At 36.1% G+C, this 16,979-nt stretch overlaps 1 protein-coding gene across 5 annotated transcripts; it reads right to left on the bottom strand.

Annotated features, from left to right (window-relative positions):
• Positions 1-6,730: 6,730 nt before the first annotated feature.
• Positions 6,731-16,497, bottom strand: LOC113019629 (uncharacterized). 5 transcript variants are annotated; one of them, XM_080293448.1, is made up of 6 exons: positions 13,532-16,497; positions 13,115-13,363; positions 11,838-12,011; positions 11,490-11,522; positions 10,601-10,675; positions 6,731-7,589 (listed from the first exon to the last, which is right to left on the bottom strand). In XM_080293448.1, exons 1-5 carry the CDS (start codon positions 13,554-13,556, stop codon positions 10,602-10,604), a joined length of 555 nt encoding a protein of 184 aa, XP_080149574.1. In that variant the 5' UTR covers positions 13,557-16,497; the 3' UTR covers positions 6,731-7,589; position 10,601. The 5 variants fall into 5 exon arrangements, with proteins under 5 accessions (XP_080149574.1, XP_080149566.1, XP_080149568.1 ...); XM_080293440.1 differs by having other exon boundaries at positions 11,838-12,014; positions 13,532-16,484; XM_080293442.1 differs by having other exon boundaries at positions 6,731-7,562; positions 11,838-12,014; positions 13,532-16,483.
• Positions 16,498-16,979: the final 482 nt, after the last annotated feature.

The following is a 16,979-nucleotide window of genomic DNA, read 5'->3' as shown; positions in this document are numbered from 1 at the left end:
GCCTGTTTCACGACAGTCAACTGGGGAGTAAACTCTGGTGGGAGGGGCTGTAAACTCACATGGCCTGTGGCATTGGCAGAGTAAGCTTGTGTGAGCCAGCCATGATATCTGTACAAGCAGTAGCCTTAAGATATTCACTATTCATTCTCCTGCTAGTGGTGGAGGAGAGTTTTCTAATGGGGAAGAGGCCCTGCTGTCCTGCCGTCTTAATGGTGCCGCTGAGAGATTAGCAGCGGCCACATATTCTTCTGGAACATCGAGTTTTGGACCCAAGTAATCACAGACACGTTTCACAATTTATTCAGGGTCTGACAGCAGTTCACCATCTGTGTCCAATATCTAATACAAATTTCTGGATTGGAGCATGTATGTTCTTGAGAACTGACCATGTCCTCCCCACACCAGGGGAAACCATAGGGTCCTGATGCATCGGAGATTTAAAAAAAAAACACTCCTGTGAGTTAGGCCAAATTCATCTGCCAAGACAGCGGCGTTTGCAAGAGACTCAACTTTTTGTTCATTTAAATAAAATACCACATGCTCTAGCAAGCATTTCTTAAAACCCCCCAAAAGCACTAGATACCTCAGCTGTGCAAAATCTTTGACTTGCTGACACCATTTATCAAAAAGCAACCGTTTCTCACGTGCAAACTTCATATATATCTGGTTGTCCCTTTTCCCACAATGTAAGAATTTCTCTCGGTACGCTTCAGGCACCAATTCAAAAGCAAGCAATACTGTAGCACTAACCACGTCATAATCCAAGCTTTGGTCCACTGAGAGGCTAGCACACACCTCCTGAGCTTTACACACAAGCCTAAACTGCAGCAGCAAGGCCCAAACCTCCTTCGGCCAGTTCAAAGCCTCATTACATCCTCAGCCAATGGTATGGCTCCACCTGGAACTTACATAGGTACAAACAAAGAGAACGAATAACGCCACCCTCAGGTGTGAGGAGCACAAACAACACACAACATCATGACCTGGGCCATAACAGTTATTCTTTGTTAAACTAATATATTGGTTACATCTTCTGAACTGCTTGAGTCAGATAACGGGTCTTGTTTATCTTTGGTTACTTGATATTCTAAAGATACAGACCTCGACACAGGCTACATTTGGACACGCACCATTTACACATGCCTCAGAGCTTCAGTGTCAGACGTAACATCATTACCCCCACCCATTGTCTGACTGGTTGACCTAGCAACGTGCAGCAATAACCCCGACTGTATCATCTGTAATCAGAGAGCTGTAAAATACAATTGTATATCAAAGGCTGTGATTTTATGATAGTTGGAGCAGTTCCTTGTACCAAAGATCACACAGACGGTCAAAGCACACACTTCCACTTTTCAAGCTCAGCACAGCCGAAGATCCTGTGTAGCATTTTGAACGTAGGTGCAAACTCACTCAGAGAAACAACTGGTAAGTGTATAAAGTTACATAAATATGATTCTATTTTAATCTTGACTGTACTTCTTTTGTTGTAGTTCTAATTTGATAAACGTAAATTTAAAACTAGTTCTCTTGATTTATACTGTTGTCCGAGTATTTGTTCAGTAAGCTTTCATTAAATTGTGTTTCTTCTGTTAACCATTGTAAAAACAACACTCTCAACCAGTTTTTTTCTTAATTGGGCAGCAGTTCGGATCTCTTTTTACTTGCTTGTCTTAATCTGCCTTTACTTTTTGCTGTTAATGTATCACCAGTGCTGGACTTTGTGATCAAGTGTATAATTATCACAAGACACCACACTCACACACAGCAAGAACAAAAGACCAAATGAAAAGGGGAAAAAAGATTGCACCAAGGGGAAGATCTGTGGTTGCAACATATTTTCCCACAAACCTCAAATAGGAAATAACACTGTTGGGAAATGTTGCAATTAAGATAATTAGTGTTTCCCTGCTGATTTTAAATTGCATTTGGCACTAAAAACAGAATAAAAGGCCTAGAGCTGTGACCCCAAAAAAAGCAATTAAAAGTGGAGCCGTAAGACAAGAAAAACCTGTGCATCTATGTGCCTTAGATAACTACAATACCATGATAATATATTAGCTAGATCACTAAGTTATGTGGAATGATCTGTTTTATGTTGTAAATTGTTGCTGACTTAAGAGAAGTAATTACCAAATTCGCATTTTTTTAAACAAGTAATCTCACAGACCTTATTTTACTTTTTATTGTTTTACTACTCATTTCAGTGCGGTACTTATTTATATTTACGCACTTACAGTAGTAACCAGAATAGCACAAATACATTTGACTAATTTGACTGCTGATTGTATTTTAGGGGAGCTGTCTCTACTGATATAATATGGTCTATGGATCTAGGAAGTGTATGCACAATTTAAATTATGATAATTCACTGAATTTTTAACTGATCTTTGACAAAATGCTTACTACTGAATATACAAACTTGATATCACAGTAATTTAATATTTAAGGTCAACTCACTCTGTGTAATCAGGTTTGAAGTATGCTCTTCTTACTGCTTCTTTTCTTTCTATTTCCAGAGAACCAGGATGTTTCCCCAGTATGGCCAGCTCATCTTGAAACCTCAGTTATGTTCTTTGGTTTTTCACCACATTGTGATCCTACTCCTTCTGATAGATATTAAGACAGGTAACTTCTACACAAACCTCATCAACTAATTTGAATACTTTAAACTCAATATAAAGTTAAACGAGGTTTGAAGATATTTCACGATTTTGCACATATACATCAGCACAATAGAAATAAAATTAAACAATCAAGAGTCAGCTGCAAAGAATCCACAAACATTAATGTGACTGTAAGATATAAACTTTGTCCTGTGCTTTTCAGGTCAGTCTGAGACAGTAACACCATCTCAAACAATAATCACATTAGTTGGTGAGGACGTCATCTTACCATGCCACCTAGAACCTCCATCAGACGCTGTTTCTGAGATTCTGGAGTGGGGGAGACCTGACTTGGATCCCAGATTTGTCCATGTGTGGTACGAGGGCCAAAACCATCTGGTTAATCAAAACCCATCTTACAAAGGAAGGACATCACTGTCCACTGAGAAACTGAAGCAGGGAGACCTTTCACTGAAACTCACTAGAGTCAAACACTCTGATAATGGCAGATATAGATGCTTTTTTCCCTCAGAGCACAAAGCATCTATCATTGAACTTCTTGTTGGTAAGTTGACATTTTTCAGTACACTGTGAGATACAAATTGATGACAAATTAAAGGAAAAACTTTAACACACAGTAAAGTGATCCTTACAAAGATGTCTCTTTATATGCCGTGGGGAGCATTTGGCTGTATAGTTACATGAAACTGTTGCAGTTAATATAAAGCTGTTTTAAGTAATCAACTTTATCCAGTCCAGTCTTTGCTGGTTTTTTCCATTATTTTATCACACACCAGTCACTTTGTCCTTTACCAACTACAATGGTGCATATATTTTTTGATTTTTGCATTATATGGCAGGAAATAAGAAGGTTGATCCTATGCAGGTTTTGAATATTTTTGAAAATAATTTATCTTAGTTTTCCATCTTCATCCTAATAGAGCTTTGTACACTATGACCTTGTGTGAAACTGGCAATAGCACCATGGCAGTTTCTTGAACTGTGACATTTTCTAGCAACAGTTCAACCTTTATTTTCCAGCTGGAAATAAACAATTTGCAGAAGTAAATTATTGTTAGAACATATAACTCTGCTCAGTACGCTTGGAGGGAACCTTTATCCAAACTGATTAAAACATTTTTATTGCTGATATAATTGACCAGAAACACTGTGCTCTGTAAGAACACATTCTTCTCTTTGGCATCATCAGGCTCTCTTTCATTACCAACAATATCAGGAATCAACATAAACACCAGCAGGTTGGTGTTACAGTGTGAGTCCGCAGGCTGGTATCCAGAGCCTGAGCTGCTGTGGTTGGATGGTGAGGGAAACCTCCTCTCTGCTGGACCTACAGAGACCCTCAGAGGTCCTGATGACCTCTATACTGTCAGCAGCAGAGTGACTGTGGAGAAGAGACACAAAAACAGCTTCACGTGCAGATTTCAGCAAAGGGATATGAAACAGAGCAGAGAGACACACATACATGTTTCAGGTAAATTGTATTTATTTTAATCTTTAGAAATATAAATAAAAATAAAATTTGATTTTTTTAAAATGCTATAGTTAATTGATTGCACTAAAAAGATCATTATCAAATCTTAAAACTGAAAAAAGATGTTCCCAAATGGACACAAGCAACAATATTTAAAAATCTCTATAATTTAAAAAGAACCCAGTGGAACATCTGACAGTGGATGTTTGGACTATGTTTGGATAATTGTTTTTGGTTTTAAATACCAAAATACCTCTCTATGGAAGGGGTGTCTTTTTGTTTTGTTTTGTTTTTTCCACTCTGTGATCTGAAGACCCTATGTTATGTGTACCAGTTCAAGGATGACCCCAATCCAGAATGCTGAAGGCAGGAATCAAACTCGAACAGGTGCAGGGAAATCTGAAGAATATATAAAGTCCAAAACCAGAGAGTGGGTTAGGGGATACAGAACAAGAGAGCTCTGGTTAGGCCTGGAAGCACTGGGAATACAAGGCCTGGGAACACAGCTAGCACGACACAACATTGAACAGATGGAGACAGACTGAACACTACAGACATACGGAGGTAGAGGGATGTGAAAAGAACACAACACACAGAATACAGCAGTTACCAAAATAAAACTAAATATAGCTAAATGTGCAGACAAACATACAAAGACAAGACTGGATGAACAGAATGGGAACACAAAAAAGAATTTACTAAATAAGCCCAAGGCTCTCCAAAATTTAACTTAACATGAAATAACAAAACCATACAGAAATTATATAATGCATCAGGCAATAAACAAGACATGCAATACACGTAGGAAACTAGGAAAATCATCACTGCATTAAAAATTGTTGTTAATCTGTAGTGAAAAGGATCAAGAAAAAAACACTTTTCTAGTCTATTTAAGCACTCAGAGCTCCTTTTACTACAAGGCTCCTTCACCCAAACACACTTTCATGCAAACAATTTTTTAAAATGCAACAAAGCACTTTGTTTCACACTTGCACACACGCACACACTCCTAATGGGTGGAGGCAAAAAGGACTCTTTGACATGTAGACTGGAGTAGCCAGGGATTGAGCAACCAACACTGTGATTGGTAGACGACCCTCCTAAGTCTCAGTTGCCCCAATTCGTATGTTCGTTAAGAATATGAAAAATATATTTTTTAATTTCAAATCTACAGGAAACAACCTCCTCTGATTCCATACACTTATACAATTGCTTCTAGCATCATTTTTATTAACTCAGATATGAAAGGCAAGAAATGTTTTTTTCTCTTATTTGATTTTTTAGACATTATTTATAGAGTCCCAGAATTTTGGGGAAAAAGATCTTTGTATAAATGTAATTCCCTTGTATTTTTCATTTCAGGTGATTGTGTTGCAGTTCCACATTTTCCTGCTGACCGTGTCAGCATTATCTTAGCAATTTGTTTCATATTAACTGCAGCAGCTATTTCTGTGTGGAAATGGAAACAAAACAGATCTAAAGGTATCTAACTCTGGTAACTCTTAACAATTTAATGTGAATAAGCATTAGTGACCTTTACAGTGTACTTACTGTATCATGATAGATTCATTTAAAAAGCCCCTGATCCTAGACGCATGGCCCAGAATCTATAGCAATGAAATGTCAAAAAAATCTGTTTTGTTGAAGGGTAATTTCTAATATTCTTTATTTAATGTCCATTATCGTCCTTCAAACCATATTATAAATGTTTTAATTAAATTATGTGACACATTTTTTTCTGCCAATTTCAACAAAATAACTATTTATGCGTTTACACAGAAAGAAAGAGACAGAAAGTAGAAGAGCTGCTCGTGGCAGAAAGGAAGAAGTCTGAAGAATTACAGAAGAAAGATGAAGAACTGAAAGACTTGGGGGAGCTGATTAATATACTGATGAAACAACAGATTGACCTGACAGAAGTGAAAAAAGAACTCGGAGATCAAAGCAATACATTTGCATCTGAGGTGGAGAACCTGGGCAAGCAGTTTCTGGAAGTGGATAAGAACACAGAAAAGGCCCGAGCAAAGGGATACATGGATCTGAAAAGCATTATAACTAAAAGCAAACACGGATTACCACAGCAAAGAGCAGCATATGAAGAGATGGAAACAAACATTGAAAGACATCTGATTAGCATGCAGCAAGCATGTAATAAAATGAGAAACATAAAAACAATAGCAGAGAAACAGAAGGAAAACATAATTTTGCAACTGTCAGAGATAAAGAAACAGAAAGAAACTATTCATAAGAAATCAAATTTAGAGTCAAACCAGGAAACCTTAAACATTTAAATACAACATATACAACTACTTAAAAAACAACTCAGATGCTAAAAGAAACATACACACACACATATATTATAGATGTACTGTATATTAACCTAACAATATTTTTTATGTGAGTAGAGTTAAATAAGATGAATGCAACTTTAGATGTGGGGTTTTTGAAATACATGAAGGTAAAGTTTGAGCTTTCTTTTTTTTCAGCTTGCTCTTTTGGTGAAAAGGCTTAACTGAATAAAAAAATTAATATCTTTTTGAATTTTTCTGATGACATTTTCTGAAGGCAGTTATTTATTTATTTTTAAAAAAAGCTGTGCTGTAATAGAGAAGAAATCAAAGTTATCATCTTATCCAGATAAGATCTCGTTTATTTCTGTGCTGCAGTTCAGCCATTCAGTCATAACTCGACACATAATGCACATCACATTACATCAAAAGGTTCTTCAAAAAATAAAACTATACATTTCATAAACACAACAAATAAAGTTACATACTATAAAGTATTCTGGCAACCGTCAGTGCTACCTCTGGGCCTTCTTGTTTATAAACGAGTAAGCTGCTGATAAAATGAGAATAGCCTGTATCCCTTTATTGGGTGAGAAAATCATGACATATAATTTTCTTAGGTCAGATGGAAAAGATATCTGATCCTTAAATGGCTTAATGGGCCTAACAGAGCATGATACAGATGTATAACATGCTTATAAAATACGATGTAATGCAGCAGATGAACTTATCACAAAATATATAAAACATATAAACAGCAATATGAAACAAACACATAGATAAAGCAGTAATATTACTCAAAAATATTTCATGTTTAACTGAAGAAACATAAAACTGAAGTTAATATGCTTGACGTTTATTTTCAGGGATATTTTGGTGCGAGTGCTTACACACTTTAACTTTTTGAATGTATACCTTTTCACTGCCCAGTGCTAATTTATTTATTTAACCATTGCTAATTATTTTAAACTTTTCTAACAGCCTTCATCAAGAAAGAGCAGTCTGTGTCTTCACCTCCGCTCTTCTATATATCTCTGAGCTGGCACTTCTTCCTCCTCCTCTTCCTCACACTGTTGAATTTGTCCTGGTGTATCATCAAGAGTAGAAAAACCTTGTGTCTGGGCACGTCTCGCCTTGATGGATTTCTCAGTCTCTCTTGACTCTGGACACACAATCCTAAGGCAACGTAAACCAACCATGGCACTAAACAAAAAATAGCAAAAGTTACAGTGGTCCTGAGAGGCCAAAAGGAGTGCAACTTAAGAAAACACCATCAAATTAAAAACACCACAAAACACAACAGAAATCGAAAAAAGATTACAAAGAAAGAAAACAAATAGAAAAATGCAGCAAAAGCTAAAAGAATAAACAAATCAGTCACTAACTTGACAAAGCTGATGTGGAAGTGTGGTGGTGGATAATTTTGTTGCAAAAATGGCTGAATGCTCAAACAGCATGACGAAGAGTAATGTCAGGGTTCCTGGGTTGTGACCCAGTGTTTTCAGTTCATTCATGTTCACTGTTTATTTTCCACATGTTCTACTTCCTATGTGTCAGATTATGTTCAGCTGTGTTCTCATCGTCAGTCAGTCCGTCAAATAGAACTCACGTTCTACTTGCTTTAAAAGCCTCTACTTTAGAATGCACACCGTTCATGCTGTCTAAACACTGGCAGAAAGCTGTGGAGGACAGGAGGGCCATGATGCTCAGCTGAATATCACTTTTACGGTCCTCCACAAACATCAGGATCATTTACACTAATGATAATTTTAGTTCAGTTATTTTGCTGCCTAATCTGGTTATATCGGTGGTGCTAAAAGGACGTTTTTTATAAGGAGAAACAAGCAGAAAAATAGTAGTTTATTCGGATTAAACCTGTGTTCTAATCCTGCATCTTAGCACACATGTGATTTCCATGTGTAAAAACTGCAAGTGTCCAGAGTCAAGACAGACTGAGAAATCCACTGCTGCATGATGTTATCTTATAGATATTTCTCTTTTACTTTTATTATAAAAAGAAGTTTTATTTTTATTTATTGCATTTAGAGGGCAGGTGACCTCTAAAGGTCCTCTAAATTGGAACTCTAAATTGCATTCTATATATATTCTAATGTCTTAAGCCACAGTTATATCTGTCACATTGCATGTCTACTTCAGGTTAAGCGAACATCCAATGGTTATATTCACAATAACCACAGTATCTACCAGCATATAAAGTAAAACTGTATTGTGGTATAACTGCTAAACTATAATAAACCACTACCTTAAAAAACAAAAATTGAAGCTCTAATAGGAAGGCAAATATAAGTTTGAAATGTTGAAACATTTTAAGAATAGTAATTCTAAATCTTTGTTGCTTTTCAAGGTTTCTTTTTTGTTTGTTTTAGTCTTGATATGTCATAAATTCATGAATATATCTGACAAATATGCTGTTTTCTATATTCCTTTGTATAAACTGAATCTGAAAATGTATTTTTATTATGTTTCTAATTAATACATGTACATGTCTTCTAAATGTATAATTAATAGATCCACATAATACAGGTACAAATAAAGAGACACATGGGCTAAAAAATAAGTTTATACAGGACAGTGTATTACATGCCCAATATAAGAAAACTGGCCATAGAAGTTACAAAAAGTTATGCAACTGCTCTTCCAGAAGTCACATGTATTGTAACTGAAGTCAACGAGTCAAACATAAATGCAGCTGCCAGTATAATATATGAAGATAACACCTAATAACACCTATAGCAATTAACATAATAAAAATGGCTCTTTGCTGTAGTTAAATAGCACTTAAAGTTGACCCTTGCAAATTGGGTTTACTATAATATTCACTTATTATTTATTGGACTCTGTTAAGTGCATGCCCTGCCTTTTGTATGCAAGAGTCAGAAAGATTTCAAAATTAAAAACAAATGCTAAATAATTATCGAATACCTTTTAACTAAAACACACATGTTTTGATACGGTGGAATTTTAGATAAACTTAATCTTTAATCACTTCTTTCCTATTTCTTTTTTTTTTTTCCCATGTCAGACATCTGCCAGTAAACATGTTCAACTCAAACTCATCTGTATTGAGAGCTGAGTTGTAAGTGTTGTAAGATGCACGTAGCTCTTACTTCTAAGCTGGTGGCTTAAGAGCAACCAATCTTGAATAGATGAAAGTAAATGCTAAAGCAACATGAAAAGCATGAAAATCAGAAATCTATTCAACCATCACTTGGATGGATCATTTCAGAGTGGTTTAGAAGCGCATCATAGTGCAGAATCAGCACTTTTAATCATGTTCAGTGATCTTTTATTAATTGTAGATTCCTACTTCAAAGGTGATCTTGACCCTCTGAAAAACACATTTGGTATTAAGCGTGGTTTTTGACAATATCTTTACATTTAAGAAAGAAAATGCTGATGTCAGAGCTAGTTTTTACCCACTGAGGCTCTTAGGATAAAACATAAAATCCAAATCCAAATGCCTGTGCGTTTGGATTTGATTGTAATATTTTATTTGTTTCAGTCATTAAATTGCTTCTGGTTGTACCAAGAAGTTAAAGAAGAGAGGAATTTGTATCTTTGTTCTAGCTTCCCGTAAACTTTGGAACAGCCTGGCCTCCTATTAGGACCTCACCAACACTCAGTAACACTTTTCAAAACCTGTTTCAACACTAATTTTCATGCCTTGGCATTCAATCTAGACTGAGCCTTCACATTTCTTTTTAGTTTTTTCTTGTGGTTATGTGTATTGTGTTTTTATTATTGCTTTCATGATATAGTTGAACAGTATTTTGGTCAGTATTGTTTTTTTTGTGCTTATAAATGAACTGACTTGACTTGGCACTGGATATTTGAATTTAATGTAATTTGTTTTATTCATTGTCAATTCATAACAATCATCATCTGGAGGAGCTTTCTTACTAATTCCACTTCCCCAGCAAGTGGGGCACACCCTGAATAGGTTCGTGTCTATTTCAACACTAATATAATGCTCTTTGTGTCCCATTGTCAGTGAACAATCAAGCAAATCAAAAATATGAATATATGTCAAATACAGAACACTATAAATTATGATATCATGATTATTATCATCATATTTTAAGATATATATTTTTCTATAAGTTATAGAAAAATATATAGTTTTCCTATATGGTTTTCCTAAATAAAGTAACAATAATAATAATAATAATAATAATAAAATGTAAAATGAGTACCTCATTTCTTTTTCTGTTTTGTCTCATTGTTGTAGGTATCCATTTGTAGATGAGTTGCCTGAACATTTTTATACACTGAAACAGATAAAAAAAGTTTTGAAATAAGTAGTATGTGGTGACAGAAAGATAACTTACTCATTAGTCTATTTGAAAGACATTCTCACATAAAAACACTCACTCTTGGTGATACTGTGTTACAGCTTCCTAATTTTACAATTAGTTCACTGAGACTCAAAACTTCGCAGGAGAGATGAGTGTAAGATTAATAAAATAAACATAAACACTCTTACAAACACTTTTACAATACTCACCAAAAAGACTCAAAAACAACACAAACTTCCACAAATCTACTACAAACTGGACCTTGGAACAATATGCTTATTCGCACACCTCAGTCACATGGTCACTGAACACATCTACATTATGCTATATTTGCAAATTTTACACCTTGCACATGTCTTTGGCTTGTCTTCTCTACTAAAACCTGACCATAACCTGAACCTGGTATTCAATACCTACTGCGCAATCATCTCACTTTACTGCAATTGCACATGACCACGTTGTATTGTTTGGGTTTCCACTGGCGTGGAATTACCAAAAATAGAGAGGGCATAGCCTAATATATGAAACAAGAAATACCGCCATGTAATCCCTTTATTTCAACAAAGTAACTGTATTCTGAATACCACCTTTTTAAACTGAATAGATTTACTCATATTTTGTATTTTAAATACGTGACGTAATGTATTCCCCAACACTGTCTATTTTTTATATTCTCATAAATGCAAAATGGGGGGTTTGTGGTGAAACGGCATTTTGGTACGCTGTATACTGTGTATGTTGTTGTATACAATAAAGACCTTGAATCTTGAATTTATAAACTACTCACCTGTTACTGACATGACAGCGTAAGAGCTTGCTACTAGGTGGAACAAAATAAAATAAAAAGAAGAACAATAAATAAAAAGTTAAAGAACAAACAGATAATCTTACATTAATAAACATCCATTTAATAATTCCAAAAATTATTTCTCTTTCTGCCTTGTTTTGCCACTGAACACATTAATCTATTGTTATTATAAGTGCTTTACTGCACATCCAAACTGAGCAAAAGACTTCTTCTGATATCTACCTCAATGAACATCATATGAATTAAATTGTATTATTTAATTTTCTGTTCACCTTAAATTATTGGCACAATAAATAAGTAAATGCACAAATATAGAAAGAAAGAAACCTGTGTGTTTCTGGCAGTAATGTAGTCCAGCCACTATTATCACATCCACAGCCAAAATGATCAACATAGCAGGCAATATGATGGAGAGTCCAGTGGACCTGGATGGAGAGCTCTTCTGTTCAGTCTCTTGATCATCTTGAGGTATTGTCTCCTGAGGTGTGGGAGCAACATGTGCTGCTAACACAATAAATATACAATATTGTATTTTGTTAATTTTTGTTAAGTATTTCAAGATGATGAAATGGATAACAATCTAATCTATATTCCCTTCACGTGAGTGAAGACAGTGTTAGTTTCTCACTAGATCAACTAAATCAATAACTCAAAAGAAACTGCAATGACCTTTTGCACAGTCATGGTCAGCAGACGATTCATTCTAATAATTCTGGAGATAGGATTGTGACGCTGAAAAACTTGTTCATGCATTTATTACTTCTATGCTGGAGTAATTCATTATTATCAAGATGTCCTTAAAAAATCCTCATTAGAGCGTTTCCCTCTCGGACTAAAGGCTTACTTGTTGTTCCTAGAGTATTTAAAAAGTAGAAGGGGAGGGAGAGCCTTCAGTTTTCAGTCCCCTATTTTGTGGAACCATCTTCCAGTTTGGATTCGGGAGACAGCCTCTCTACTTTTAAGATTAGACTTAAGATTTGGGCTGGATCAGTTGCTCCTGAATCCACCTTTATTTACACTACAATAGGTCTACACTACTGGGGGATTCCCATGATGCATTGAGTATTTCTTCTTTACTCACCTTTTCCACCCTCTATGTGCTAAATACACCTTACTTCAAGTTAACATTGTCCTGGTTACATTAGTTATCTAACTTGTGTTAAAAAAATAATAATAATGATGAAATATTATCTCCACTTACTCAATCATAATCTATGCTAAATCTGAACATTATATAGTAGGACATGAAAGAGTGAAAATTATAATTATGTTTGAAGGCTGATGCCGATATTGCGCAAAGCAACACTGTGCCTTACAAAACTAGAGCTTTACAAACCCCAAAGTGTGGCTTTATTCTTGAATAAAATTCAGTTCAAGCATTTCCTTAGTATGCCTGATATTTTATATTCTTACATGCAAGCAGAGACTGCAGAGACCTGTTTTAAAACTTTAATTTTCTTCTAGCACCACTACACAAAGTTTAGAATATAGCAAAGAGACTATTGCGTGTATATTTGTGCATTGCATTTGCTCAAATGCAGAACTGTATAGTTTATTTGAAAATATTATGCATCCATTGTGCTAAAAAAAATGTCATAGCTCACCTGTCACAGCCATCCAGCTCTCTGGTGATTTCCCTTGAGATTCAGAAAAGCTGCACTTGTACAGTCCTTCATTAGACTTGGAAACATAGGGAATGGTTATTTTTCCTGCATATCCAGTTTCCAAGTAGTGACCATCCTTGTAAAAATCAGCTGGAAGATTTGAAGGCATTCCTTTTTTTCTACAGCCCAAAGTGACATTATCTCCCTCCATTAAAGGAAAAGCGGGAATCTCCAGGATCACATCTCCTCCTCAAAAAACAAGAAGATTTATAATAAAAATGAATACATTGACATCCCCCCTGACTAAAGTTAAGATGGCTGTAAAAACACATTTAACTCAAGTCCATCTTGATTTTTGAGTCTTAGTAGCATATTGAAATTTTGGAAAAATGTGAAGTTAGTGGTTAGTAAACATACCCTTGATGGTGATGGTGACAGTCATGCTTTTCTCTCCATCTTCATTTTCACACCAGTATTCTCCACTGTGTGACTTAAAGGCAGGTTTAATGTACAAGAATTTTTTTGATGTTTCCCACTGAGTAGAATTTAAGCCAAGCTTTTTGATCACTCTCCATTCTGCTGGGCCATGAAACCCCGAGCAGTTTAATGAGATGGAGTCATATTCAAAGAACTGCAGTCTATTTGGATGAACATGAAGATAAGCTCCTTCTGCTGCACACACACAAAAATAAGTAAATGGATAAAATGAAATTAAAAAATGACTAGATGAAGAGATTGATATCTACTCTTAAAAAAAAGTGAATTTAATAGGGACCACCCACTTTCAAGTACAGTACAATAAAAGTACAATATACTTTTTTTTCCAAATCATTTTCTTAGGAAATAGAAAGATAAGCCATGTCTAGTATTTGTAATTGTTATATACACTAACCGGTCACTTTATTAGGGACATATGTTCAACTGCTCTTTAACAAAATGGCTAATCAGTCAAATCAACAATTAGAATAGAAAACAAAAATGATCTGAGAGACTTTGAATGTGGCATGGTGCCAAATGGGTTGTTGTGAGTCACAGATTTATCATAGATAGACATTTTTTTCAAGCACCCCTTGATTTCATGATAACACCCTTAAAGTAACAATACAAATAGTATAATAGCAATTTATGTTGGTATTGTTTTTCTGACCGCTACATTTTCCCAGCTTGAAGGGAGTAAAGGTTGGAATGAAAATCGGGTTTAATGTGCAGTGTCATGATGGCACTCACACCGAGGCATCACTGATTCAACAACAGGTTTGTCATTACATTCTAACAGGCACAAGCAAAGTGTACCTAATAAAGTGACCAGTAAGTGTATTCAGTTAACAAAAGTCTGTCTTACAGACATTTGTCGCTGTTAACAAAAGTTTGTCTTACATTCTTTAGCATACATACAGTATTTCTGGTCTTGAGCTATAAGCAGCAACAGCATTTTCACCACTGTAGAGACAAAAAAATTACACATTACAGATGTCTTTATATGTAAGACATGGAATCTCAACAGCAAAAAATACTAATACTACTGCTGCTAATAATAATAGTAATAATACTAGTCTGGCTTTTATATACTTTTAGTTCAGTGTCCAGCTGACAGCGATCAGCAGAAGCAATTTAAAGTTACCAAATGATCTGGTTTCTTTAAGGCAACAGAATTAACACTTGCATCATATAAAAATCGTATTAATCACTCAGTTTAAATTCACATGCACTGTGCTTTATAAATAAATGTGACTTCTGAAAAAAGCATTAACAAACCGCTTAATAGACACACACATCCATGGATTTTATTTGAATGTTGATTCAGATGCAAATGAGGATCAGTACTCACTCAGTTTGATGCAGAGCTCCATATTGTACCTCACATGGGCCTCACTATTTAACTGAATACAAGTAAAACGTGACAGGGTAGTACTTCCCTTTTTCTGTGCAGCATAGAAGCCACAGCTACGTGTGGGGGATTTTGTTTTTTGTCAACCTATCTCTTTAACTGTCAGAAGGAAGAGCCACTGTTACTTCACACAAGACATACAACAACAACAATCTTTATTTATAGAGCACATTTAAAAACCAGCGGTATACCAAAGTGCTTAACATTAGAGACAGAGCAGTAACATGAGTATTATAAGGCCTTAGCAAAGTATCAAATATGCTCACAGGTCAATACCACTAATACACAGGGATAATATAAAATGCATATTAAAATAAAAACATAATAAAAGCACAAGCCATAAAAAATATGTATAAGGAAAAATAGAGTAAGTCTAAGAGTCAGGTGCGAGCATTAACAAGCAGGAAAGGCGAGATTAAACAAATAGGTTTTTAACCGTGATTTAAAAGATTGAATGGAATCGGACATCCGGATCACAATAGGAAGGTTATTCCACAACTCTGGTTAGCCAGGGCAAACACCCGGTCACCTCTAGACTTCAGCTGAGATCTAAGCTGCACCAAGAGTAACTGAGTAGATGATCTTAATGCTCTGGCAGGAACATACGATTTAAGGAGTTCCTTAAGGTGGCTCGGTGCTGTGTTGTTGGTAATTTTAAACGTAAGCAGCAGTATTTTAAATTGGATGCGGTATTTTATAGGTAGCCAATGCAGGTCAGCTAGAACAGGAGTGATACAGGCAAACTTCCCAGTTCTGGTCAGAATGGGTGCCGCAGCATTTTGGACTGTCTGCAGTCTATGAAGGAGGGCAGAATGAAGACCAAAATAAAGTGAGTTGCAGTAATCCAGCCTTGAGGTCACAAAGGCGTGGATGAGCTTTTCCAGGTCCTTATGCAGAACATACTGCCTAGCCTTAGAGATGAGACGGAGTTGGTAGAAACTAGATCTAACTACAGCAGACACTTGTTTATCGAGTTTGAACGAGCTGTCAAGCAACACGCCCAGATTGCTAACAGTGTCAGAAAGGGAGCTGGTAAGGGAACCAAAGGCATCACGAAGTTAGCCACGAGGAATGTTGCTGCCAAATACCACGATTTTAGTTTTCTTATCATTTAGGATAAGAGAGTTTGCTAGGAGCCATTCTTTGACCTCGCGCATGCACTCCATAACGCGGCAAATCTCCGTTAACGAGCTACCGCAGATCGCCCCGTGCGTGGGGCTGGACAGCGTCAACACGTTAACGAGCAAACTGTGCTAACGCACTAGTTCCCACCAATGTAATTGAGCATCGCGTGGCACATCTGATATACTGTTTTACTTTTTTCCATGACGCGCTTACCTTCAGGGTCATACGTCACATGAAAACCAAAATAGTTCCAAACGCCAGATCTGAATGAGGGTGGGGGAGGTTCAATTTCAGGTAGCGTTGAGGCAGTTGCCATGTTGCAACGAGCTTAACTTCTGTCTTGCTAGCTTGCGCTGCGCTCAGTGGATCTGCGCTCGACAGTGCAGGCTAGGCGGAGTAGTCAAACGCAGATCCACTGAGCTCTCAACACAGACAGCATCGTCAGAATAAAAGTTGATAAAATAAATGAAAAAATTTTGTATTGTTCGATACATATGCGTACCGAACCGAAAGCACTGTATTGAACAGCTCAATACCGATACATGTATTGTTGCACCCCTAATATATATATCTATATATCTATATATAGATATCTATATATAGATAGATAGATAGATAGATAGATAGATAGATAGATAGATAGATAGATAGAGATATATGATGTTCCTGGGATCTGCCGGAGCCACACTCACTTATATATAACGTAGGGTTGGTTAGCATGGTGGCCTAATGATGCGAAGAATCATGAACGAATCGTTCAATACTCGAGAATCACTTTACTGACTCATGAATCATTCATGAGCCAGTAACTCAACTCCAACTGACTCACTGACTCATCCCTCTTGCGGTTAG

Source organism: Astatotilapia calliptera, chromosome 3 (assembly GCF_964374335.1).
Source record: "Astatotilapia calliptera chromosome 3, fAstCal68.1, whole genome shotgun sequence".
Lineage (NCBI taxonomy): Eukaryota > Metazoa > Chordata > Actinopteri > Cichliformes > Cichlidae > Astatotilapia > Astatotilapia calliptera.
Note: the sequence above shows the minus strand (reverse complement) of the source record. Positions and strands in the feature narration are given on the sequence as shown.

Bases quoted from the DNA above. Each gene is read 5' to 3' on its own strand.
- LOC113019629 (XM_080293440.1), bottom strand. From the start codon at position 13,556: ATGACTGTCACCATCACCATCAAGG. The intron at 11,523-11,837 runs GTTTCTTTCTTT...TGTTCCACCTAG, and splicing joins TTACTGCCAGAAACACACAG to TAGCAAGCTCTTACGCTGTC. The intron at 10,676-11,489 runs GTGAGTAGTTTA...TATCTGTTTCAG, and splicing joins CGCTGTCATGTCAGTAACAG to TGTATAAAAATGTTCAGGCA.